General features: G+C 42.0%; 2 protein-coding genes across 2 annotated transcripts in view; one reads left to right on the forward strand and one right to left on the reverse strand.

Moving 5' to 3' along the window:
- The window catches only part of si:dkey-103g5.4, a 24,078-nt gene extending 8,092 nt beyond the window's left edge, over nucleotides 1-15,986 (forward strand). The window contains exons 12-24 of the mRNA XM_048267015.1: nucleotides 183-330; nucleotides 681-814; nucleotides 1,122-1,247; nucleotides 1,695-1,857; nucleotides 2,070-2,144; nucleotides 3,283-3,393; nucleotides 3,938-3,997; nucleotides 6,936-7,052; nucleotides 8,910-9,061; nucleotides 9,191-9,277; nucleotides 9,786-9,932; nucleotides 14,601-14,792; nucleotides 15,756-15,986. Of these exons, the coding sequence (XP_048122972.1) occupies nucleotides 183-330; nucleotides 681-814; nucleotides 1,122-1,247; nucleotides 1,695-1,857; nucleotides 2,070-2,144; nucleotides 3,283-3,393; nucleotides 3,938-3,997; nucleotides 6,936-7,052; nucleotides 8,910-9,061; nucleotides 9,191-9,277; nucleotides 9,786-9,932; nucleotides 14,601-14,792; nucleotides 15,756-15,857 (1,614 nt within the window). The 3' untranslated portion in view covers nucleotides 15,858-15,986. The remainder of the gene's footprint in view (nucleotides 1-182; nucleotides 331-680; nucleotides 815-1,121; nucleotides 1,248-1,694; nucleotides 1,858-2,069; nucleotides 2,145-3,282; nucleotides 3,394-3,937; nucleotides 3,998-6,935; nucleotides 7,053-8,909; nucleotides 9,062-9,190; nucleotides 9,278-9,785; nucleotides 9,933-14,600; nucleotides 14,793-15,755) is intronic.
- Nucleotides 15,987-16,578: 592 nt separating this feature from the next.
- LOC125309125 (interferon-induced transmembrane protein 3-like) lies at nucleotides 16,579-18,241 on the reverse strand. Its single transcript, XM_048265847.1, has 2 exons — nucleotides 18,060-18,241; nucleotides 16,579-16,955 (listed from the first exon to the last, which is right to left on the reverse strand). Exons 1-2 carry the CDS (start codon nucleotides 18,165-18,167, stop codon nucleotides 16,818-16,820), a joined length of 246 nt encoding a protein of 81 aa, XP_048121804.1. The 5' UTR covers nucleotides 18,168-18,241; the 3' UTR covers nucleotides 16,579-16,817.
- Between the last annotated feature and the right edge of the window lie 8,084 nt (nucleotides 18,242-26,325).

Genomic DNA, 26,325 nt, shown 5'->3' on the forward strand with positions numbered 1-26,325 from the left:
TTACACCTGACCAACACTGTACATAGTTAGACATACACATACACGTACATACAGTTAGACACAAACACACAGAAACACACACAGAGAGCATTGAGCAGAATGTAACAATCAGCTGTGTGTGTGTATGTTTGTGTGTGTATGTTTGTGTGCGTGTGTGTGTATGTGTGTGTGAATGTGTGCAGGTGCAGTGGACAGAGTCTGACCAGCAGCTGCGTGAGGTGGTGCAGGAGCTGCAGGAGTCTGCACAGACAGAAACACAGAGGAGACACACACACACCAGCGAGCTCACACACCTGCTACCTACACACATACTCAACATTCTCACACAAGGTGGGTTACACACCATACACACACACACACACACACACACCTGCACACACACACACACACACACCAGCGAGCTCACACACCTGCTACCTACACACATACTCAACATTCTCACACAAGGTGGGTTACACACACACACACACACACACACACACACACACACACACACACATACACACACTAACACACACACACTCCAGCAAGCTCTCTCTCTCTCTCTCACACACACACACACAGCAGTGAGCTCACACACTGCTGCTCTGTGAATCTACGCATTCTTCCTGAATTGCACTTATCTTGTGTGTGTGTGTGTGTGTGTATGTGTGTGTGTGTGTTTGTGTGTGTGTGTGTAGGTGATGAGGAGGAATGGGAGCAGCAGTGTGTGTGGCAGACTGAGCTGGTGACGGGACTGAACAGGATCAGTGTGTGTGTGGAGAGGATGCAGCAGGACCAGGAGGAGGCCAGGGCTCGTCACACACTTCAATTGGTCAGCCTTCTGTGTGTGTGTGTGTGTTTGTGTGTACTGCACTAAAGGAGAGTCCCCTTTGAAATTGTGTCTATGTGTGTGTCTGTGAATGTGTGTGTATCTACTGCATTACAGTAGAGTCACCTTTGAGATGTGTGTGTGTGTGTGTGTGTGTGTGTGTGTGTGTATTCATGTGAATTTTGCTTGTGAATTTAGTTTTGCACTTCCTTTGTGTGTGTCTCTGTGTATCTATGTGTGTGTGTGTTTATATATGTGTGTGTATGTATGTGTGTGTGTGTGTGTTTATTCACCTTGAACTGGCCCTCAGTCAGGATTAGAGGGACAGAGAGAAGTGTGGGAACAGCTGAGCAGCAGACAATCCCACCTGGAGGCAGCCTTCGTCTCTGTTCTGTGTGTGCGGGAGCTCTGCCAGATACGTGCAGAAATCGCCCAGGTATACACACACGCACACACATACACACACACATATAACGCACACACACACACACACACACACACACACAATACATCAAACTGATATTGAGTGGGACCGACAGTCACCTTTTTGGTTAAGCATTGCAAAAATGTGTCACCCACCATTTGACTTATTACTTACATTTGACTTACATTACTTCAAGCAGAATGAGCGCTGACAAAGAAAATGCCAGTGAACACAGACTAGTGACTAGGTTCATGTAGCAAATTTGAATTGTTTTTTGCATTTTGCATGCGTGTGTGTGTGTATGCATGTTGTTTGTGTGTGCCTGTGTGTGAGTGTGTGTGTGTGTGCGCACATGCGAATGTGTGTTTGTGTGCGTATGTTTGTGTGTGTGTGTGTGTTTGTCTCTGTGTATGTCGTGTTTGTGCGTGCATGTGTGTGTGTGTGTGTGTGTGTGTACAGGCCATGATGTCAGGCTCGTTCTGGTACAGTGACATGAGCCTGCTCCAGCCTACTGCTCCTCCCAACCCCCTACGGGCACTGTCCCTCACGCAGCTCAAAATCCTGCCCCGCCTGGAGAGACTCCTGCAACACATTGAGGACACAAACAGCCAGCACAGCTCCGGTACACACACACACACGCCCACACATACAAACACACTACAAACATAGCTTTTGTACACACACTCACTGCCAGCACTGCTCCAGTACACACACACACACACACAGACACACTCACACAAACTTCTAGCACAGCTCTGGTACAGAAGCACACATACACACGTACAGACAGTGTGTGCCTGCATTTAGTGCATTTCTGTGTGTTTGTGTTGGAAGGCCTGTCGGTCAAGCAGACACTTGGGATAGAGAGCAGCTCTAGAGAGTGGACCGCCTCTGTGTCTGCGGTCAAAGGTGAAAAAGGACACACACACACACACACACACACACACACACACACACACACACACACACGCACGCATACAAACACACACACACACACACACACAGTGCTATACATACTGTACAACTGTCTTTCATGGACAAGAATAATGAGTAGTTTGCTTGATTGCAGTTGATTCCATTTTTGCTAAGCACAGATAGCTATTTCTGATTCTATGTTTGCTAGTTCTCCAATAATATTATTTAAACATCAAATTCACCATTTGTACACCATTTGGCAAAATGAAATACTGTGTTTATTTTGTTCATTCATTAGCTTGTGTGACTGACTACATACCCAACAGAGCTGCTGAGAGGAAATGGCGTAAATCCAGAGATGGAAATGTTCCACTGTTCCACTTGCAACAAAAGCATTCTATCAGAGCGAGATAGAGAGCGCCACTGATAGCACGTTCTACTTTTCTACTTTCAAGTTTCTCAATCCTCCACCACCACCATCAGCTGCTTCACTGTCAGCAGATGACTTTGCAACATTTTTCACTGAAAAAGTTGCTAAAATAAGTGCTCAGTTTGATTAATCTAACAGGAGGGCTTTGCCTTGTGTTGGCATGATGGCATCGTTGGACTCTTTCTCTCCTTTGGTTGGTTTACTTTATTACCTAGCAACTGCTGCGCAACCATGACCCCAGACCCCACTTTGTAGTTACACACGCATGACACGCCTGTCTGGCCTAGTTGCTCTGTAGGCTAATATAGAAAGGCACAGCAGGGATAGGAGTCCAAAGCGAGTGTCAGGGCAACTATTAAAGGATAATTCCGGTATTTAGCACTTTGAGTCCCTTTTCTGATTTGTTTTGGATGAACTACAGTGGTGGACACCGAAATTTTGACGATAGGTCCTGTCTCGACTTTTCTGACTCGTTTTGAATCGCCTTTGACAGACTACTTCAGAGTGGCTGCCTCTATATAGTAGCTTTTCAATCAACCTTTTATTCACTATGGTTGCCAGCCTATCAGAAAAGAGTATTTCTTATTCCCAGGGCACAATCAATTTAAAATCGATTATACCGACATCTCCATCGTTATGTTGCTGAGAGGTGGACCACCTGATTGACTGTGTGCTTTTTGTGCCACCTGGTGGCCGCTACAGGAGTCTCACCTCAGTCCCTGAAGGAGCAGCTTAAGCCCCGTCCATCAGAAGAGCAAGATGGACCATTGGCAAAGGAGCCACAAGACAAGAGTCCAACCAATTACAATACAGGTAGCCTCGAATAATGCTCAGATTAGATGGTCATCCATGGGTGGATTATGAACTTTCGGGCCCCTGGGCCCAGATGTATTAAGGGCCCCCCACTAATTGTCGTATATGTGGGAGGGGGGGATTGGGGGTCCTCCCCCAGAAAATTTTTAATTTGTTTGATGTGATTTCCTGTATTCTGGTGCATTTTGGGGATGGCCAATACTAAATTCAATCAGATTCATAGCCTACATCCTGATTTGTTGATATTGAGGCAATGATTCCATGCAAAGGCTTGGGCTTCAGGGCCCCCTGACCCCTTGGGCCCCTGGGCCTGGGCCCGGTAGGCCCGTGCAGTAATCCATCCCTGTGGTCATCAAGTCCAAATGAAATATTTGGACAACAAAATGATTTACTGTTTTTTTAGTGAATAAGAATAGAATTAAAGTGTGTGTGTGTGTGCCTACAGTATGTGTAGGTGTGTGTGCTTTTGGCTCTTTTGTGTGTGTGTGTGTGTGTGTGTGTGTGTGTGGTGATATTCTCAGGCCTGTTCCTCTCTCCCACTCAGACTTGCTGGCCATGAGGGGCAGTACTCCATCAGGTCCCATTAGTATTCCTGTGCTGACCGGTCAGTCTCACTGTTCTGCTTTGATCAGTCTCTCTCTCTCTCTCTCTCTCTGTCTCTCTCTCTCTTTGTGTGTGTGTATGTGTGTGTTTTTAATTCATCAGCTATGGTGTACCTGATTTTAACAATACATGGCTCTTTCTGGTGGAGGGACTTGGAACGACACTGAACTGTCACTGTTTGGGCACTAGGTGAAGCTAAAAAGCAATGAAATGGCGTGTGTCCCTCTGGGTCAGTCGGTCGGTCTCATTCATGGATAGCAAAATTAAACATTTTCCATACAGAATGAAAAAAATGTATTTAACCTCTGTACTCAAGTACACTGTACAGGTTCTGGGGCCGTATTCACAAAGAATTTTAAGGCTAAAAGTAGCTCCTAAGTGGCGAATTTAGGAGCAACTCCTACAAATAATGGGCGTGTCACTCCTAACTTTTCACTAAAAGTAATTCACGAAGCATTTTAGACCTAAAAGTAGCACCTACGTCTGGGACAGCTTAAAAGAAGTCGAGAGGACTCCTAACTCACTAAGACCTATTCACAAACAGCTTTTTGTGGCATTTCACATCGCGATGTTTTGAAATGCGTAAGCGGCAACAGGAGCTTCCAATCGCGAGTAAACAATTTTGCATTGTAGGCATAAAAGGGATGCAATAATGCCACCAACACCAACAACCAAAACTACTCATTGTCAACAGGTAAATTAAATGTAACGTTTCATTGTGAATCAAATTAAAATGTTCTCCTCTTTGCAAACGTAGGCATATGGTGACAGATTAATTTAATAATGTTGCAAGGATACTTGGAGGTGTTTGAAATCATTCCCGCGTTACAATCACCAGCCAATCAAGGTGGTCACTTCAGTCAAGCTTGTGCATGAGTAATGACGTCATCCATAACAACGAAGACTCACTCTTAGTGAATAACTTTTAAGAGAAAACTCCTAGCTAAAATCTTTTAGTGCGATTTAGGAGTACTCCTAGTGGTAAGATAAAAGGCTTTGTGAATACGGCCCCTTACATGTACTGAAACTATAAAAGTGAAAAGTATCCTAGCCTTTTTGAAGGGCGATTTTATTGGCTGTTTCTGTTAGAAGGAGTTGACTGTAGCCTACATAGATATTACAATCTAACAACTGTAACTCTACACAAAATACTTTACTGCCCCTAAAAATAACAGGTACGCTTGTTGTTGTACCAAGCCTAGGATGAACTTGCAGACAAACAAACATTCCTTTTGAGGTAAACTTCCTGGCAGAATTGGCCTAGTTAACGGCAAATACCAAAACAAAGAATAAGACGTTTTGTCATCTGTAGGCCTACTGTACACCTGGAAGCCAGCCTAATTTAACCCCGCCCAGAAAATCTGAGGTCGGGAAATTCGGTCTGGACAAGCAACTATGTACAAACCAGAATGGCTCGCACCAATAAAATTCTCTGTGCAGTATTTATTCGATGAGGAACAGGTGAGCAGCGGTGTCTAGTCTATCACGTCACCTGAGCGTGCTTCGGTTGATTTTGTTTACAACAAATAGGTTGTTGCTATAAAGAAGCTATACATTTAGATTTTGCTATTGCGTCTGTTGTACAAGATATTGACAGCGCAATTACTTTAAAAAATGATCAAAAACAAAACAAACTAAACCAGGGAAGAAAAAGGATTTTGGCTATTTTCCCAACAGAATTCATGGTAGGCTATGTCATTGCTCTGATTTGTTAGTTCAGTTACACTTTACTTGAAGGTATCTACATAAGAGTGACATGACACTGTCATGAACATGTCATAAACATTACAAACAAGTCATAAACGTTTATGACACAGCGCTTCTGTCATTAAGTGTCATTCGGTTTTTGTCATGACAAGTTAGGGTTAGGGTTTGTTAAAGGAGTTCGGTCTCATACAGAACTACTGAGGTGCCTGAGCCCGGGGAAAGTAGGGTTAAAGTTAGGGTTCATGTGTCATGACAGTGTCGTGTTCATGACAGTGTCATGTCACTCTTATGTAGATACCTTCAAGTAAAGTTTTATCGTTAGTTTTATCCAGCAGAGGCATTTCCCCCCCTGTATCGGTTGAAAAAAACTCCCCATAATCCTGTCCCACTCAAGCAGTATAACACTCAAATTCTGACTAGTATTGAGTATGATTACATCAGGCTATAGAAAGCACCAAGGTTCAAATAATAAACGGAATCAGTTCAAGAACGCGTTCTCCGTTGGTCGAAAAACGCCCTGACAAACTCACTCTCTCTCAGACATGTGGTTCCACAGAGCCACTGAAGCCCGTCTCATCCGAGGCCCATCGGCAGGCCAACAACAGGAAGTGTGTGTTTGTGATTGCTGACATTTTTTGGGCATTACTGGAATCTGGATTCCTCCCACACACTCCTCTTTTTAACTGTTAGGGCATCTGGTCCAACAAATTCATACAGTATCATCCATAGAGAATGACATTCTCACGATCGTGAATACAGCTCTCTCTGTGTGTGTGTGTGTGCGCATGCATGTGTGCTGAAGGTCAGATAGAGTCTGAGCTTTATAGCGCCTTTAGTCTCTGGCTGCGCTATGATTCCCTGTGTATAGTTTCTGCTAACTAAAATCTCTCCACTCTCACTGTGTTTGTGCTGGATGTTGTGTGTGGTGCATACTTCTTCACATTTCCAACCAAGGTTTTTTTTAAAAAGAAAAGTAATCACACCACCCAGTCCAAAGTACACAGTGATTTAGATATATTCTCTTTCTAGTGTTTGTTTTTACAGTTCTGTTGTATTTTGTGTGAGAACAGTTTTGTGTCATTTATTTCTCTTATATTATTTATTGGTTTGTGTGTGTGTGTGTGTGTGTGTGTGTGTATGTGTGTTGTAGAGGCAGAGTGGGTGTGTGTGTTGGATCTGTGCTGTATTATATTATATATATATGTGTGTATGTGTGTGTGTGTGTGTTGTAGAGGCAGAGTGGGTGCATGTGCTGGAGCTGTCTCCCCTCTACCAGCTGCTCTGTGGTCTGGAGCAGCAGCTCCGGTGTCGAGCCAAAGAAATGGGTCTCTTCAAAGGACACGGCACCAGTGAGCAAGATATGCACTCTCTCACACACACACCAGACACACACACACACACACCAGAGACACACACGGACCAGAGACACGCACACACACCAGAGACACACACAATGAGATGAACCTCTTCAAAGGACACGACACCAGTGAGCAGGAAACACTCACACACATACACACACACACACACACACACACCAGAGACACACACAAAGAGATGAGTCACTTCAAAGGAGACAGCACCAATGAGTAGCATACACACACACACACACCAGAGACACGCACACACACCAGAGACACACACAAAGAGATGACTCTCTTCAAAGAACACGGCACCAGTGAGTAGCACAGACACACACACACACACACACACACACACACACACACACCAGAGACATACACAAAGAGATGAGTCTCTTTAAAGGACACGGCACCTGTGAGCAGGATACACTCACACACACGCACACTCACACACACATACACACACCAGAGACACACACAAAGAGATGAGTCTCTTCAAAGGAGACGGCACCAGTGAGTAGCACACTGTCACAACCACCTGGCTCAAAGTAGCTGTGACATTAAATGGGAGACCACACTGTAGCGATATGTTCAATAATATACGTTTATTTTAACATTAAAAGATAAAGTCAGTATAGTGTATGGAAAAGGATAGTGTAATGCAAAGTATGTCTAGGGGTGATCAAACAAAAGTGTAAAATGCAACGTAGGTGTGAGGAGCGATGGGCTGAGGCTCTCCCCAGCGGAGCAGCCACGAAGTCACCAGGAACCAGGAATAAGCGTCAGAGGGTCAGAGCAGAGAGAGTCCATTACCCATGAGGTCTTCTTTATAGGGCCACCCATTACTCCCAGCACCAATGGGCACACTCCATGATCTGCAGATTGGTAACAAGGCAGCACAGACGAAAGGGGCAGAGCCCCAACAGGCATTAGAAAAGGTGTAATACTGGGAATGACCAGCAGGGCCTTAACAACACACACACACTCACACACAGACACCCTGAAATCGTTCAAAGCTCAACGTTATTGAAGGACGTCTCATTTGTCTACCAGAGGAGGTAAGTAACGAGGAGAGTGAAGAAAGGGCCAATACGGTTGGGAAACAGAGGTGCATCCTACCCGGAAGCGGGCTCAGTTGGAATGAGAGACCATTGGCCCAAACTGCCAAGGTGTAAATGTATTTCCCATTCCTGGATGTTTATTAACTTTCGATGTAAAACAAGTTTGTAACGATTTATTAGCGACAATAAATGACTCGATAGACCAAGAAAAGATCATATGCTGGAATTATCATGAACTACCATGATAATTTTAACAAAAAGTTCACATTCCGTAATTTGCATAAAGACATAATAGCATAATAGAAAACATGTTTGCAAAGTTTCTGGCCAGGGTCCTGAAGTGATTCGCGGGATCGTGCAGAAGTCAACTGCACAGGCAGGAGTCGTGCAGGATTCCGCTATACACAACAAAAATTGCGTTAAATATGAGACCCCATGGCCAGGACCACACGGAACAAATTCAACAGGAGAGCGCGAGGTGCGCTCTCCTGAAATCAGAGAGATTCTGATATAAGAGAGATACTGTAGGCGTCGGAGTTCACTTTCAAAGTGAAGAAACTAGGCCAACACGAACATAAAGGGCCTTCTAGTGGCTGTTACGAAAAGGGTTAAGGACACAGCAACTGAGATTAAGCTAAACTAGACTGATTAAACCAGAGATACTGATGACTAAAGATTTGGCTAAGATAGTGACAGAACTATTGCCTCATTAACTCTAGCGCAGTGTTGTGTACAGAGGTCTGTTTGTTGTTTACGCTAGGCCTCGTGGCATGTTTGTGTATTGCAGACAGGGGGCGCTCTTATTTAGACTTCCTGGACGCTCAGTGGGAGTGTGAGGGGCAGCTTGAGGCTGTCAGTCAAGAGAGTCTAAACACTCGAGAGTTTCTCATCTACCAACACGGCCATTTCCTGCTGCATATGCTACACTCTCAGAAAGTGGTAAGACACACACACAAGCTTGAGCTTGATTAAACTTAAACTTGAACTGTGACAAATATTTCAATTGTTCTTTCCTGTAATCAAGGTAAATTACATGGTGGTGGTGTATGCTTGTGTCTTGTCTGACAGGTTCCCCTGGTGAAGCTTCAGATAGCCTCCAAATTACCCCATAATGACTACCTCCAAAATGCCTTCAGAAACTCCTTCTCCTATCAGGCAAGCACAGCCAAGAGCTTAGTGGCTCTAGAGGCTGTTGGGCTCTTTTGGATAAACATCATCAATAATATTTATTCCTCTCCAATCTAAAACACAGAAAGAAAGTTCTAGATCTAAATTGGCCAATATGGCATGTATAATCTACATGTAATCTCTGTGTGTGTCTCCATGCGTGGTTGTGTGTGTATGTATGTATGTGTGTGTATGCATCTGTGTGTGTGTATACATGTAAGTGTGTGTGTGTGTGCTTGTGTATGCATCTGTGTGTGTTAGTGTGTGTGTATGAATCTGTACGTACATGTGTGTGTGTGTATGTGTATACATGTAAGTGTGTTTGTGTGTGGATACATGTAAGTGTGTTTGTGTGTGTATGTGTGTATGCATCTGTACGTGCATGTGTGAGTGTACCGGTATGTGTACACATGTAAGTGTGTGTGTGCATATGCACCTGTGCGTGTATGTATGTATCTGTGCGTGCATGTGTGTGTGTATGTGCGTGTTGTCCCAGGCGGAGGAGGAGATGCTGAGTGTACGTCAGCAGAGGCTGCAGTCGGTGGGCGGTTTCTCTCTGGTGCTCCTGCACTGCCTGGCCCACATCGCCTGTGGGGACATGCACTCCGACAACAGCCCTGCCTTCCAGAGGACCTTCTTCAAGGTGCAGCACACACACACACACAAACACACAAACACACACACATGCACACACAGCAACAGTGGGGACATGCGGTTCGGAGAATAGCAAGAGGTAGGCTCTTGCTGTTAAGTGTACTGTACGTGTTAAATATATTATTTACATTGCAATACTCATAAATGAAAACTTAATAAATTAATATTTCTTTATATTTTTTATTTGTAATCTTATTACAACAAAAAATCACAGAAACACTGTGTAGCAGTTCTTAACACTGGTACAAACACATGTATTTACAGTTCATTCCTTGAGCATCAATTAATGTGTCTCTCTTTTGTAAACATGAATATGTGCTCTCTCTTGGACTGAGTGTATTTTGAAACCAAACTGGTGTGGTTGATTTTGCAAAAAGCGTGGAGGTTGTCGATATGGGTAAAATGCATGTAAATTGTTGTCCAATATTGTTGACATTTACAGCTATATTTCGGTTTCTTTGCGGGAACGCCGCCTTCACCTGCCATTTCTATTAGCGTGCTTTCGGATTAATCTTTCCGCGATTGCGCAACTGGGTCATTGGTTGCCAGGTTGAGGTGACAAACTGGTTGAAATTGTATATGGTGTGTGGATTGTGTGAGTATAATGCGTTTAATACAAGATCTCGCAACTGGTCAACATTAGACAAACATATTGGCCCGATTATTCATAAAAGAGTTTGGACCATGCAAATTACGGGAGTTTCCCAGGAGAAATAACAAACCAGTAGGGATCTGGTGGATAGGGCTAAAAAACGGGAGAAACCTTGGAAAAACTTGTTCTAGTGATCTAGTTGACGTGACAGCGCAGCGACTCCAGTACAACTCCCATGATTTCTGTCCGACTGTGTAATCGCACGGAAATCGTACAATGTACAGTGGCACTCTTCAGGTGCTTGCATACCACCTCAACAAACATCAAGATACTTCAAGAAACGCAAACAGTTGGGCCTAGTGTGCACCATCAGTCTGTGTTTGTTGGGTGGAGTAGTTCAAGTTCTTTTCAATTAGGCCTACTGTCTGAAGTGGAACTTTTCCGTACAAGACCACTCTCTCTACAATCATCATTACTGCAATCAAAGGTACTACTAGCACACTATTAAGACAATGACCAATATGTCACATAAACTTAAGTTAGCCTACTAAGCAAAGCCAAACAGTGATTGCATTGCTAGAGAAGGCTAATTTATCCTACCGTCATGTGACAACATTTTTTAAATTTGATTACAATATGGGGACTGTATAAAAATGCCCCTAGTCTCATTTCATTCCAATGTCCACCCGTGCATTGCAGATCTTGAGTAGTTAGACCAGAACACAATTAGGTTTACTATCAAACAGAGTTAAACCGATCAGTTCCGAGAAGGGCACTCCATATTCATATTCAACACCACCTCAGATCTTCAGCCTTTCCAATACCTATCACACAACATCTCATATTGGTCAGCTCAAGCATAGCCTACTCTTCATTTCAGACGAAGGGGTACCCATCACCTGTCACAGGTTCCAGACTCTTTTAAAATCTATCTTAGTCAAATCTGGTTTTCTCACAGACCGCTACTCTGCGCATCCATTCAGGATAGGAGCTGCTACAACAGCTGCACGCCTATCAGAGCAGCAAATCAAAATACTGGGCCGTTGGTCCTCAGATGCCTACCAGTTCTGCATCCGCTCCAAACTAGCGGATCTACGACTTGCTCTGCAAGCGCTAATGTAATTTCAGTAGTGGGCTTCCTTTCTGCTCTGTAGGGGTGCAATCGGCCATCGCTCTATCATGATCTCTGCTTCAGGCATTCCAGGACCACGGCCAGCTACCTTGCCAAACACGCTTATATATATATATATATATATATATATATATACTTTTGATCCCGTGAGGGAAATTTGGTCTCTGCATTTAAACCAATCGGTAAATTAGTGAAACACAAACAGCACACAGTGTACACACAGTGAGGTGAAGCACACACTAATCCCGGCGCAGTGAGCTGCCTGCTACAACGGCGGCGCTCGGGGAGCAGTGAGGGGTTGGGTGCCTTGCTCAAGGGCACTTCAGCGGTGCCTACTGGTCGGGGCTCGAACCAGCAACCCTCCGGTTACAAGTCCAGAGTGCTAACCAGTGGGCCATGGCTGCCCACCAGTGGGCCACGGCTGCCTCACGGCTTAGCTTATACACTCAGCATAGCAATCATACCGACGGGCGAACCAGTGAAGAGCCTTCAGTATTGTATTATATGTCTCATCATCTGTCAGCGAACAGCAGGAGGACCGAAGCGCAAGACTCTTACAAGTTGAAGTGTAGAAAACACACTTTATTTAACAAACTTAACTACAAACTTACGAACATACAGGACTTTGACCAGACAAAACAGAGAGACGATCTGACCAAGGACAGAGGAACAGGGGGGTAGAAATACACAGACTAATTAACAGAAAGACAGAGGACTGGACGAGACCAACTAGACAATAACGGGGAACAAGTGCAAGCAGAAACGGAGGGAAACTAACAAGACAGGAAGTGCAGACCATATAAGGAGAATGGGTCAGACAGGTAAATACAGAGCACATGACAGAACAATATACAGAATGGCCACCAGGGTGGCACAAAGTCTCTAGTCCAGGCCAGATCCTGACATCATCCATTGGCCAGGGGGCCATGTGCAGGGCATGTCACAAACAGGGTGCACTGTTAGGTCAGGTGTAGCGTAATTATTTTCAATCAGTGAAACACACAAATGTGATACATTATAAATATTTGCCAAATTAGCGAATTTTCAAATGTAATTAATCCTAAAATTTCACAACAAACAAATGGGTGTGTATTTGAAAAACAACATTGCTATTTAGTCTGGAAAATTATTTTAATTGATTTGATATGATAACAAAATCACTTGTAACATGGTCTAAACATATTTTACAATAGGTTGATGCTGGTCACTCATTATTTTTTTTGAAGATATCAATCTTTAGTAAATCATAGATGGCCATGGTGTCTGCTCAGGTACAATAATTGTATCTAATGTGCGAGAACCTTTTCAGATTCTCGCCAAAAATATTCCCAAAGATTAACTGTCTTTAATGAGCCTGTCATCCTTATATGCTAATAGTGTGTGTGTGTGTGTTTGTGCATGCATGCGTGCGTGTGTTTGTCCTATATGCAAAGACTTACTAGGCTAAGTTTGATATCATTACATGTGGAATATGTAGATATGCCCTGGCACCGGTTGATGTAGGCAATTGATCATAACCTGTAGTATGTGACCAACAGCTGCATGTTGTATGCTAGATATCTTCAACAATGTTATACTGTAGTACTGTAGATGGTTTACATGGTGACAACTTTTGACAACTATACCCTTACAAGTGATAAAACACATATAATATCTCTAAATCAGTGATTTATTACATTGGTGGGAAGTTAATGTAATAACTTCTTTAACCTTCCTACCAACATAATAACTTCCTGCAAATGTCATAATTATTACGTTGGGGGAAAATTGGGTTTTTACGTTGGCAGTAGGCAACAGTTAATACGTTGGTGGAAGTTGTTACAGCAAGGTTGGGTCAGATTATTTTGACATGTAATCTATTACTGACCACTGATCACATGGCAATTTTTGTAATCAGTACATCAATTGGATTACCCAACACATGTAACGTAATCTGATTACTTTAGGATTACTTTTTACAAAACTTGCACACGACATACACATTCTTATTTTTTTATTTTCTTCATACACAGTCTTGGCTCCTCCATCTTAGGTTTTGATTTGAACCTTTTTCTTGTAAAGAAACTACACAGGCAATTGGATTATAATGACATGTAGTGAACAAACAAATAGGCTGCTTGTCAAATTAAAACATTAGCTAGGCAATCATAAAAAAGTAATCAAGTAATCCCCAACAATTTAACTATAATCTGATTACACATTTTTTTCGTAATCTGGGTTGACTTGATTATTGTAATCTGATTACATAATCCCTTACTACCCAACCCTGGTGTTACAGTGCGCACTGATCCAACTGTTGGTGTTTGATGGACTTTGTTGGCACTTGTTGCGGGGATCACATTGGCCAGCGGCAAGTGTAACGCAACACTCAGACCATAATAAGTTCTATCTCGTTTCTATGGTAACACAAACGGTTTGCCTTAAAGCAACACCAAAGAACTTTTCCACTGTCGCACTCAGGCTGTTTGTTTATCCAGCACCGGCTGTGCAAATAACAATGTCCACAGACAAAGTAGAATATGTTGCATGATTTTATGAAAGTACAATGTATTGCAACATCAGATACAAGTCAAATTTGTAGTTTCTTATGTCTCATTCCATCGAACTACAGATCCGCTACCCGATCTGGCAAACTTACATAGTGCGGTTATAGCCGCTAGAGGGCCACGAAGCGAATGCAAAAGTGCCGTTCACCCTGTTACGAGTTGATGAACCACTGAAACGATTTTGGAAACATTCTTATACAAAAACTATTTGGTGTTGGTTTAACTGACAATTGAATACGCTCGCGTTGCGATTTGAAAGTTGAACCAAGGTCAACGCTTAGCTTGTTCAACACTAGCGCTAGCTGCCGAACCATAGCGAACAATAGGAAACCTGCCGCTGGTCGATGTGATCCCCGCCTAAGTCTTCATCTCTCTACCCCCTTCCAGACGCTGCAGGTGTGTCTGGAGCAGTTGTTCCATGCCAGACTGGGACTGCCCAGCTCGGGGGTATCTGCCCCAGCAGATAGCTCTCACCTAGATGCCCTGAAAACTACCGAAAGCTCCCATCCAGATGCCCTGAAAATGGCCTCACTATTCGGCCGGACCCAGATGGTCAGCGGGGATGCTCACACAGACGACGTGAGTATCAGCAGCTGAGCCTCTTCTGGTATGCAGATGCGTGTGTGTGTGTGTGTGTGCGTGTGTGCCTGTGTGTTCATGTGCCCTGTATAGAGTTAGGAACATATAAGTATAAGTATATATACTTTTTTGATCCCATGAGGGAAATTTGGTCTCTGCATTTAACCCAATCGGTGAATTAGTGAAACACAAACAGCACACACAGTGAACACACAGTGAACACACAGTGAGGTGAAGCACACACTAATCCCGGCGCAGTGAGCTGCCTGCTACAACGGCGGCGCTCGGGGAGCAGTGAGGGGTTAGGTGCCTTGCTCAAGGGCACTTCAGCTGCGGCCCACTGGTCGGGGCTCGAACCGGCAACCCTCCAGTTACAAGTCCAGAGTGCTAACCAGTGGGTCACGGCTGCCCCCTCTAAACCACATTGTGGTTGTGGTAAGGAATGCAAGCTAAACAGCAGCTACATGAACAGTGGCATGCATGGACAGTTTTATTTTATTACAACAAAACAGCAAATTCTGTCCTAGCATGGCAAAACACAGCAAGATAAGTGTGTGTGTATGCGTGTGTGTGTTTCTGTGTCTTTCCCTGATAAACACATCAACAGTCATGTACCCCTGAGGCAGGATGAAGTGCACAACGTTTGATTCAGACACGATTCCTTAGTTGTGTTTCATGAACCGTGATTCTTTGACTTTAGGATATTTTGTTGACATTGAGCTTTCGCTTTCAGTAAACAAAGCTGAGGAGCAGCCATTTCATTGTGTTTGTGTCAGAAGTGTGTGTGTGTGTGTGTGTGTGTGTGTGAGCAGCGATTAGGCAGAGTACTCTTTCCGTACTCCTCCCCCTGTTAGCTTTCAATTTTCCCCAATTAGGCTTTCAGTTACACTGTATCCCAGTGTGTTTTTGTGTTTACTGTGTGCATGTGTACATGTGTGTGTGTGTGTGTGTGTGTGCATATAGAAGATGTTGGGAATCCTCCGGAGGCACAGACAGGCAGCAGTGTTCCTGCAGCTGGAGGGGCTGTTGAAGGGAAAGGGCCCGGGGGCCCCTGATCCCTGCTGAAGTTATCGCCGTCTCATGGCATACCACTGGAGCCACAGCAAGGAGACACAATCAGCCCTCAGCACAGTCCTAAGCACACACACACACACACACAGCTCTCAGCACAGCACACACATGGCCACACACACACACACACACTGATGCTCTCTCTCTCTTTCACTAACACGCACTCACGGATTCTCTCTCTCTGTCAAACACACATATACACACACACACACTCACATTTACTCGGATGCATCTCACTCACTCACTTTTCTCACCCACTGACTCATTCACACATTCATTCATTTGCTCTTACTCACCCACTCACTCACTTTTTCCACTTTCTTCTGTACATCATATTTCACTTTAGCACTATCTCTCTCTCATACACACACACACTGCTCTCTCGCTGGTCTGTGTCGGACACAATGCAGCCCTGTCCTCAGACTGTGGTTGTCTTTCATGTGTGAGGCATCTGGTACTTTCGTGCTCCTAATAATCTGGCTTCCACTTGAGGCCCCATATCCGGCTTCCACTTGAGACCCCACATACTCACGGAGTCACGCATGGCAACAATTAGCCCAGAACTAGCAGGCTATGAAAATGTTTTTAGCAAATTTTCAAAGCAGATTTTTAGCAAATTCTGATTTTGAATAATACCAAACCATTTTCATATCAGAAAAGAAAAAGAGACTAATAAAAACTATTAGTCTAATAGTGCGCGCACACACACACACACAAACACGTTCGTACCACAATTCTGTTTCTAGATAAAATGAACATAAGTATACATGGCCTTTTGAACAAGAAACCAAACACTTTATTTATTTGTCAAGATTATCATTACATGGTAACACATTTTGTCGCAGTGCAAGAGTAATACTCACACAACTAACACAATTAGTTAATATTAGTAATATAATATAATTTAATCAATTAGGCCTAAAAGAGGCTTTGCTTGCACTTCCATCTCCTGTACTACATTCCCATGAACGTCAACACAATGATAATCAGGAAGATGATGCCGCACACCAGGGCGGCGATGTTGAGATACTTTGTTGTCCTGGAGTCACTCTCCGCCATGGCCTGGTCTCCAGCTATATTGGCGCTGTTCACCTTAAAAGAACACAAGCTGTCAGTATATGCGCTGTTCACCTTAAAGAATGTAGGATTTCATTTAGTCTTTTACTAATATTAGTATTTATTTATGTATTTGTTTATTTATTTATTTTTAGGCTATATGACTTGACCTGTAATGTAAGTGTTAATGTTTGCTGAAATCTGTGTAAGTCCCCTTGGATAAAAGTGTCTGTTGAGTATCGTAGATATAGACATAAACGTGGTGACATAAAAGGTGCAGTCAGCGATTTGAATGGGGGGACTTCAAGTCCATACATTTTTTTTAAAGAACACAAGTGGTCAGTCAATGCAGTGAAGCATGGCCACTCCACTTCTTACACATACTGTAATTGTGTGTGTGTTTGGAGCCGTGGATCTGCCCAAGGTTTCTTCCTTGGTAAGGGAGTTTTTCCTTGCCCCTGTTGCTCTTGGGTGCTCCTTGTTGGTGCCCCCCCCCCCATCCCAATCCTCCCCCACCTTTCTTATGCAGCCCTTGCCACTTAATCTACTAAACCCCTCTTCTACTGCACTTTTTACCCCCATAAATGCACAAATAGGCTGACACCAAACATAATTTCACTGCATTTCTTACATCCAGTAACTATATGCATGTGACAATAAACTTCCTTGTATCCTTGTATCCTTGTATCCTTCTTTGTATGTTTGACTTCATGGAATTGTTCACATACTGGGCTTTCAGTGCTACAGGATGAGGGCAACGTTATGCTTTGACATTTGTTGTTATTTTTGTCATATGCTTTTATGTGTTGAAATAAGACATAGTAAACCTATGCTAAACAGAAAAATCAAAGTACTGTGTGTTGCCTTGATCATAAAAATGTTCACTAGTTGACAAATGTATTTCTTCTGCAGATTTTAAAATTATGCAATGTAAAATGTTCAAAAAATTGCTCTACTAGCCTACACACAGTTCATAAAATATAAAAAACATAAAAAACAATACAAATCTGTAAAAGTCTGTAAAAGCAAACTACCTTCTTCGAAGGGTCAAAGTTCTAAATGTGGAGCCTCTTCGCCCATCCTGTAATTTGCCCCATACTCATTTGTCTTACCCTAGAGGAGTTTATGATGAGTACTTACCCTGGTGGAGAATATGATGGCAGCTATGCCCAAGGGTAGGCAGCAGCAGAAGGTGTTGAAAATGGACCACGCCAGGTAGGAGGGAGCGTTAGAGCGAGACGTCTCCATGATTCTGACAGTGGAGCTATCCTGAGGGTCTGGTGCACTGGGCAGTGTGTGGGTGTGTGTGTGTGTGTGCGAACTTTGTCTCATGCTAGTGTTGGTCAAGGGATCTAGAGGAGGAGACTCAAGAAGAAGGATAGTGGTTTACCAAGTAAGCCCTGAAACATGACACCGCAAGAGTTTTTATTTTTTAATTTTACTCATAAAGTTTTACGTTTTACTCAAATAGACAGTTTTGAGACTGTTTCTCACATTGCAATCATAAATCAAGTTTGTAAGTATGTGAAAACATGAAGTATAGTGGTGTAAAATGATCACTATGGTTTGTATGAGAGAACGAGTTTGAAACTGTAAAATGTGTAATACACATTACACTGAAGTTATTCCTAACTAACATACTTTTATAACATATTAAATAACAAGTTTAACTATATTAACATGAAGCTATTCTACCAGAATTCCCCCTACGTGCGCTCTGTATCCATATGTCTCTCTTGTTGCTTTGTGTCTCACTGTGGATGGGAGAAGCCTGTTTGAAAAAAAACATGCTTGGCCTTGCAGCTGCAGAGATAAAGATGTCATCGGAGGCGGGTTCTACTCAAAACAGCTAGTAAAAGAGCAAACGAGTGAACGATATGTAACCCATGAACGATGTGTGACCTGTGATCACTGTATAAACCCCTGAACTTTGTGTAAACCTCTGAACTTGTGTTACGGTTATATTTATATCTAAATCTAAATGTTTATATCTAAGGAGGGGTGTAAATATTGGTGTTCAAGAATTGTTCGGGGGTGCGATCCACTCAGGCTTTGTGTAGTCATTAAAGCAATTTTGCGCCTTCTTTTTGGGATACGGTTTTGACTTCAGCACTCACAGTATAATGGTGTATTTTTGTTATGTTGTAAACAAGATATTTGGACTTAATTTCTGGCCTGAGTCTGAATATCTGATACGACAGTATCTGTTTTTGGTCACAGATTTGAGAATTTACCTTCTTTAGTACACCTTTTAGTATTCTGCTTTGGAATCAGTCCTTCTTTTCCCAGGCCGGAAGTCCAGAAGTTTTGTCTTCGAGAGATGAGCCGGAGGTAGTGGGCAGGATCTACACTGATGGATGAAAATGTTTCTATCGGCTGGTTTCATATTACTTCTCCCTCCTGAGAAACTGGCTGCCTACCACACCACAGATGCAGATAGATACTGTAGTCCTACCCTGCGGAGAAAACATGCAGCATGAATCAATCCTTGTGAATTGTAAACAAAATTCTTACAAATGTAAACAAAACAAACAACACCCCCCCCCTCTATTTTGTTGCAAAAGTAACATCACAACTTTTCAATTAGTAATATAATATTTAAATCAGTTCTTTCATCAATTAGGCCTAAAGGACATATTGCTTGTGCTGGTTATTAAATCAGCTCATTTGGCGTAATTTCACATTTGCACAAAATATACATATTTTAATTTGAAATGTCATCAACAGATAGTGATTCAAAGCATGCATAAACTCTTTGCCTGGAGTAGTTCTGCTTATTGCCAAGTTAAAGGTGAGGTCAGCATTTACACAATTTCAAGCCCATAATGTTTTTTTGTCACATTCAGCAAACACCTCACGATCGGCTTGTTGCCCATCCCGTGAGTACAAAGTTAAAAAAAACAACAACTTATATATATATAGTGCTTTTCTCAACACTCAAAGCGCTTAAACACGATCCCTGTAGGCAGCCAAGGCTCTAAAAAAATGGCAACAAAAACAAAGTGGGGGCAGCCTGTTCCTCAAACAAAAGTGAAACATTGTGTGGAGTTTCTCTGGGAATACTGAATGGTGGGATGAGTTGCATTGCTGGTGTGTTTTGTCTGGTCTAAAATCAATCAAATCAATTTTGTTTGGTCAAAAGTCCTACGTTGCTTGGACAAAAGCATCTGCACAATCACTGACTGCACCTTTAAGTGATGATAGTTAGATCATGTAGATTAGTTTGTATTTTTTATGTTAGACTTACATGTTCTGCTTTGAAATACACCAAACTATTCAGTTCTATATTATCCTGATTCGGAGTTGGTGTGGTGTTCACCTTACTAAGCCTTGAAACGTATGGAAAAGCGTACATGTTCTGAAAGGATATTTCTAAATTTATATGAATCAGGTTTGTAAATATGAATTGACAATTAAAGATTGCATGTCAATTGCAAACTTGAGTTGGTTTTGGTCAGACTTCAGGACTATGTTTTGCGTCACACAAAAAGTTCTGAGAAACACCGCTGAGACTGCTTTTGTACACAACCAATGGTGGAGAGAGAACATCTCAACACTGCCTCAAGACTTATGAAACAGACTAGAAAAGCTCTGAACACCTCCGGAAATAACTAAAGCCATATCAGCTGCGCAGTCAGGAAAGTCTTGACAAGCTTATTCCATGCCTGACTTGGCTTTTGTAAGGAGTCCTTTACAATTGGTCTCAGTTGCAGACCCCCTTTGGTGAAAAGAGAAAGGAGCTCTTATGGGTCCCTTTTCATCAGTGGCCACAGACATAGAGAGCCAAGCCAAGTTTTTGACAGGAAGATATTCACTATCCTAAGGGTGGATAAAACTGGCTTAATAAAAAGGTTTTCTTTTATCATTCGACAATACTTTACCCACCTCAGGGGTATTTGCTGTGGCTGTGGCTGTTCAACCGTAAAGTGCCAGAACAGTCTCAAAAAGATTTGTAACTGTGGGACAGGTTTTGTGCGTAGACCATTGATTTGTAACTGAAAAATATTTTTGTAATGGTAAAATATTTGTAACTGACTAACTGTAGGATGATTTGTACAGTGTAGCTGTAAAACTGATCCGTACCCGTAGAATCAGGGATGTATTGGAGGCTAAACACAAGTTAACACAGTTTACCCAACTCTGAAATTTCAGAAGAGTTTATCCACCTCCTACACAAGTTTATCCACCTCTCAAAAGAGTTCATTCACCTTTTAACATTTAAAAATCACACAGTTATAACCACATTCACAATATGTACACTCATCAGCACTCTCGCAGTCCACCTTACTGTGATCACAGAATTCATAGTTTACCCACCTCTTATTTTACCACTACACCCCTGGGTAGAATAGATTTAGAGTATATTTGTAGGCCTAATATTAACAATTTGGTTACAAGTCATTCCTACATTTCTACTTTCAAAACATGATACGCACATACTACAAAACATATGAGTCTATTCTAAATCCATACTCCTCACCACTCTGATGGCATTGCTGCTTGTGTGACAGCCTGCTACAGTGCACACAACCTTATGCACTCTCTCTGTCCTCCTCTGCAGGGACGTGCAGAGCAGGGCTAAAGTTGTCCGGGCAACTGTCCGTCTGCCCTTTTTGACTTTGACTGAGATGCCCCTTCCAAAAAATAAAAATAATAATAATAATCAGGGATTAAAGTTATCCGTTGCTTCGACAAATATCCGTCAATTAATTTCCAGGACATGGCATGTAGATTCATGGCATGTAGATTCCCCAGGTTAAATACGTCTTATACAAAAAACGATTTTATTTTTAAACTCGTCTTCGCGGTTCTCACGCACGGGTTTCCCGTTTACCAACAAAACTAGATGCGCGCGCAGCCGTGAGGCAGAAGACGCTTGGTGGCCGTCCACAACGTTATAAACTTAACCTAAATAGTCGGCTGCTGTAAGCTACAATCGGATTTTTTTGTATACCCCTGTTGTGTCAATGATAATAACATCTTATTTCAGACTATATTTCAAAGTTTGATGTTCATTTGGATTATTAATATAACATCGTATTTTGTCATTTTTGGCAAAGACATGCATTTCGTTAGGGATAGTGAACATATTTAACATTCTCTAACCATCGTGATTTCGAATTGGTGCCGTTTTCAGCACAAAAACTAATTTTATTCTTTTGCTCTTTTGCATTGCTCTATGCTGTTCTATGATGCTTTCTGCCTCTTGGTTGCGCACGCATGTTTTCGTGACGTTCCATAGAAATCCATTCTCTTAGAAAGCGAAAGTAGCCATAGCTACGGTGTTCATTTTAGGACATCCTCAGACTCAGGTGTCAGACTCAGAAAAACATCGGTAATCTTCAGACAAAACTGCCTCAGCGTCAGAAAAACCTCTGTCATCTTCAGACAAAACTGCATCAGCGTCAGAAAAACCAGACTCAGGTGTCAGACTCAGAAAAACATCTGTCATTTTCAGACAAAACTGCCTCAGCTTCAGAAAAACTTCTGTCATCCTCAGACAAAACTGCCTCAGCGTAAGAAAAACCTCTGTCATCCTCACATAAAACTGCTTCAAACCAAACTGCCTCAGAAAAACATCTCTAAGGAGTCAGGTCTCAGAAAAAACGCTGTCAGAAAAAGTGGAGTCAGGTCTCAGAAAATCAGATCTCAGAAAAAACGCTGTCAGAAAAAGTGGAGTCAGGTCTCAGAAAAAACGCTGTCAGAAAAAGTGGAGTCAGGTCTCAGAAAATCAGGTCTCAGAAAAGTATTAAGTATTAAATAAAGACAAATGTGCAATGCCATGATGTAATACCATATAATACCATTATAAAACGTTAGCAGTTGTCATTGTCATTGCACAACAATAATAGACAGACATAAAGATAGACAGGTACTTGAAATGTAATCCCCAGGGGACAATAACTGCAGCGTTGTTGAATTCATTTCATATGAGATGTTATCTTAACTTATTTAGAGAAATGTGCCTTGTTGTTGGTACCTGCTATTTCATGTATTATCATAATGGTATTTTATGGTATTACATCATGACATAGCACATTTGTCTTTATGGGGTTTGGGAATAATGATGTGATGATAATGATGCAGGTTTCTTACTGGTAGGTAGTGTACAACTGGGAAACGGTTAGCAAAAGTAAGAAATAATGGTCCAGGTGTCGTTCTGGACTTTCGTGGTGGAAAAATGTTTAACCCACTTTTCCCTAGCTCATTGAATGTACCGTAGTCCTACGAAAAACAAATTATTTTGCTGTATGTAGTACGTAGCTTACTCCGGTATGTGCCTTACAGCAGCTGCTAATGTTACTAGCGAAGTGAGGTTAGCTAAGTTACATCCATGGATTTCCTACAATGTGTATACCATTGGATCACTTTCTACCTTTACTTATAATTTCTACATCTAACCAAGCACCAAATATAACATGCCAGTGACCAGGCTTGGAATTTCACCATTCTGGGGGCAAGGCCACTTGGCCTTCAGTTGGGCATATTTGGTGGGGGGCACAAAGGCCACATGGGCACCAAGGCCAAAGTTAACTATACAGTAGTAGGCTATAAAAATGATCAAAGTTGTATTTAGCCTATTCACTGCAGTAGACCTGCATCATTGCATGAAACATTACAAAAACATGAAACATGACATATTACATATAACTGTAAATCATCTGATCATCTAATAAAAACAGATATCTAGGCTATATATAACATTTATTTTATATTTGGCCTGCTATGAAATCATGTATTGAACAATTTAAATTTAAGCACAGCTCATCTTTAAGAAACTCAAATAGCCTAGATGCATGCTTAGCATTTTGTGATCAGGCTACTTTCATAAACTCTTAGTCAGCCGTCCTCTGATTTACCAATATCTAGGCGATATGTGTAACATTTATTTTGTATTTGGCCCGTTATGAAATCATGTGGAACAATTTAAACACATTGTAAAACTTAAAGCCCAAATTTGGAGACATCAATGCATGTCGAAATTTACTGCAAATTCAAAACTGGATTACTCTGGAACGGCTAACTGTACAGGGGACTGCTTTACACCTTTATGTCCGGTAAGGTCTGCTGTTTATTCTGATATATGGTTTGTCATGTGTTAAAAAAAGGGTTCGTGAAGTATTCCACCGAGATGAATGGGTAGGGAGATCATGGACGCAAAACCTTCAGTAGAATGTATGATTAAATTGAATTATTTTATTTACTTTTCTCGCGAACCGTTCAACACAGCAGTTATCGGCTAACATCGTTGAAAAGCTGAGAAAAAGCTCTTTCATGTGACATCACTTGTGATGTCTGTGTGATGAATAGGCTACTTCGCGAGTAGTTCAACTGAGAAGAATGGGTGAATTTGGACGCACTTTCTTGCGATGTCACTTTCTCCACTGCGTAAAAGACTAAATTATGAAATGTGAATGCTAAGATTATTTTGACAGGCCGCAGGCTAAATAAAAATCGCTATTAGTAGGACACAAAGCAGAATATTGAAAGAAGGGGGCACCAAGGCCACCGTGGCCTGTAAACCTATGATTTTCAAAGGGGCTTCACGGCCAACGCAAGGGGCTACCACGGCCGTCGTCGCCGCCGTGAAATTCCTACCCTGCCAGTGACAGAATAACTATTAAGCATAATATTAAACTCACCGTTCTGTATCCGTCGTCTTCTTCTGTCCCCACAATAACTTTTCATTTGAGACTTTTTCGTCTGACTCTGTTTTTTCTGACAGCGTTTTTTCTGAGACCTGATTTTCTGAGACCTGACTCCACTTTTTCTGACAGCGTTTTTTCTGAGACCTGACTCCACTTTTTCTGAGGCAGTTTGGTTTGAAGCAGTTTTATCTGAGGAGGTTTTTCTTACGCTGAGGCAGTTTTGTCTGAAGATGACAGAAGTTTTTCTGAAGCTGAGGCAGTTTTGTCTGAAAATGACAGATGTTTTTCTGAGTCTGACACCTGAGTCTGGTTTTTCTGACGCTGAGGCAGTTTTGTCTGAAGATGACAGAAGTTTTTCTGACGCTGATGCAGTTTTGTCTGAAGATGACAGAGGTTTTTCTGACGCTGAGGCTGTTTTGTCTGAAGATGACCGATGTTTTTCTGAGTCTGACACCTGAGTCTGAGGATGTCCTAAAATGAACACCGTACATAGCCTATCCTCTGCTATGCCAGAGTGATGTGAGTCGACGACGAGCAGAGATGTGTAGGGATGTGACAGGTGGGCTAGATGAAACTTTGATAATTCAAAATTCTAATTCTGTTAAAATAAAACGCTGACAAGCCTCTTAGTGCAGCTATAGTAGAAGCTTCTTCCAATGTTGTTAACGTGAGCGATATTAGACAACATGTTGGATTTTTGCATTAGACATGTAGCCTAGGCTAATTAGTCTATTTGGTGGAGAATAGGTGGAGTTAGAACCATTAAGATGGGCAAAAGGTGAAGCAATAGGCAGACATCATTATAGTAGGCCTAACCTGAAGGCTAATGAATAACTTTAGACAACAGGTGCTCCTAAACTTGCAGCATGGGGCGTTCAGAAACAAAAGCTAAGATGACTGACATGATGCTGCTGCTGTCTTAAAAAATAATAATAATACACTTTATAAATAGCCTCATCTGGAATATTTCTACAGAGCACAGTTTAACATGCAGGCTATGTGAACACTACAAAGACAATCCTAACATGGGCTCTAAAAGGCTGGTCTGGTCTGTGCTAAAAGTGTCAAAGGCTGCTATTACCAGCAGCAGTGCATATTACAGTATGAATATGAAACCCATCATCTGAGTAGGCTATGTTGTCAGCTTCTAAGAGTAAGCTATCAATGCACACAACATAAGTAATGGCAAAATAAGGGCTCAGGCATATGGGCCGGACTGTTAAAGTTCTTTAAAAATGTCTGATAACCTTATGGTGGACAATTCCATGCAAAGGTCATCCTTACCATGGAAAAAAAGTTGTGCATATGCAAATTGACTGTCTATATTTTAGGTATATAGTTTGTAACTGATCTGATTGAATTTGATGGAGAATTACACTCTTTTTACATCATAAATATGGTGTGCAACCATACAGAAACAACATTTTTCACATGGTAATATTATACATATTTAAAAAGTGGATAAATGGACACAAGGTTCAAACAAATTGTGTCATTTGACAAATTCCAGATTGACAAGGGAATGATAGAGCAATGTCTATGCTCAGCTTGCCTTTAAAGGGTTAAGAGCACAGCTCCTTACATTTGTAAGGCTTTTGTTTTTTAGTCAGCAAGTTCCTGTGGTGGCTTATTTTAATTAAAGAATACAAACTCCAAAATATTCCAAACAATGTAGATGAAAACTGCAGACGATGGCTTTAATATATTCCAGAGCATTGGTTCATGAAGCAAGCTGCATCTGACTTTCTGTACATAGT

This window comes from Alosa alosa, chromosome 16 (assembly GCF_017589495.1).
Source record: "Alosa alosa isolate M-15738 ecotype Scorff River chromosome 16, AALO_Geno_1.1, whole genome shotgun sequence".
In the NCBI taxonomy this organism is placed as follows: Eukaryota; Metazoa; Chordata; class Actinopteri; order Clupeiformes; family Clupeidae; genus Alosa; species Alosa alosa.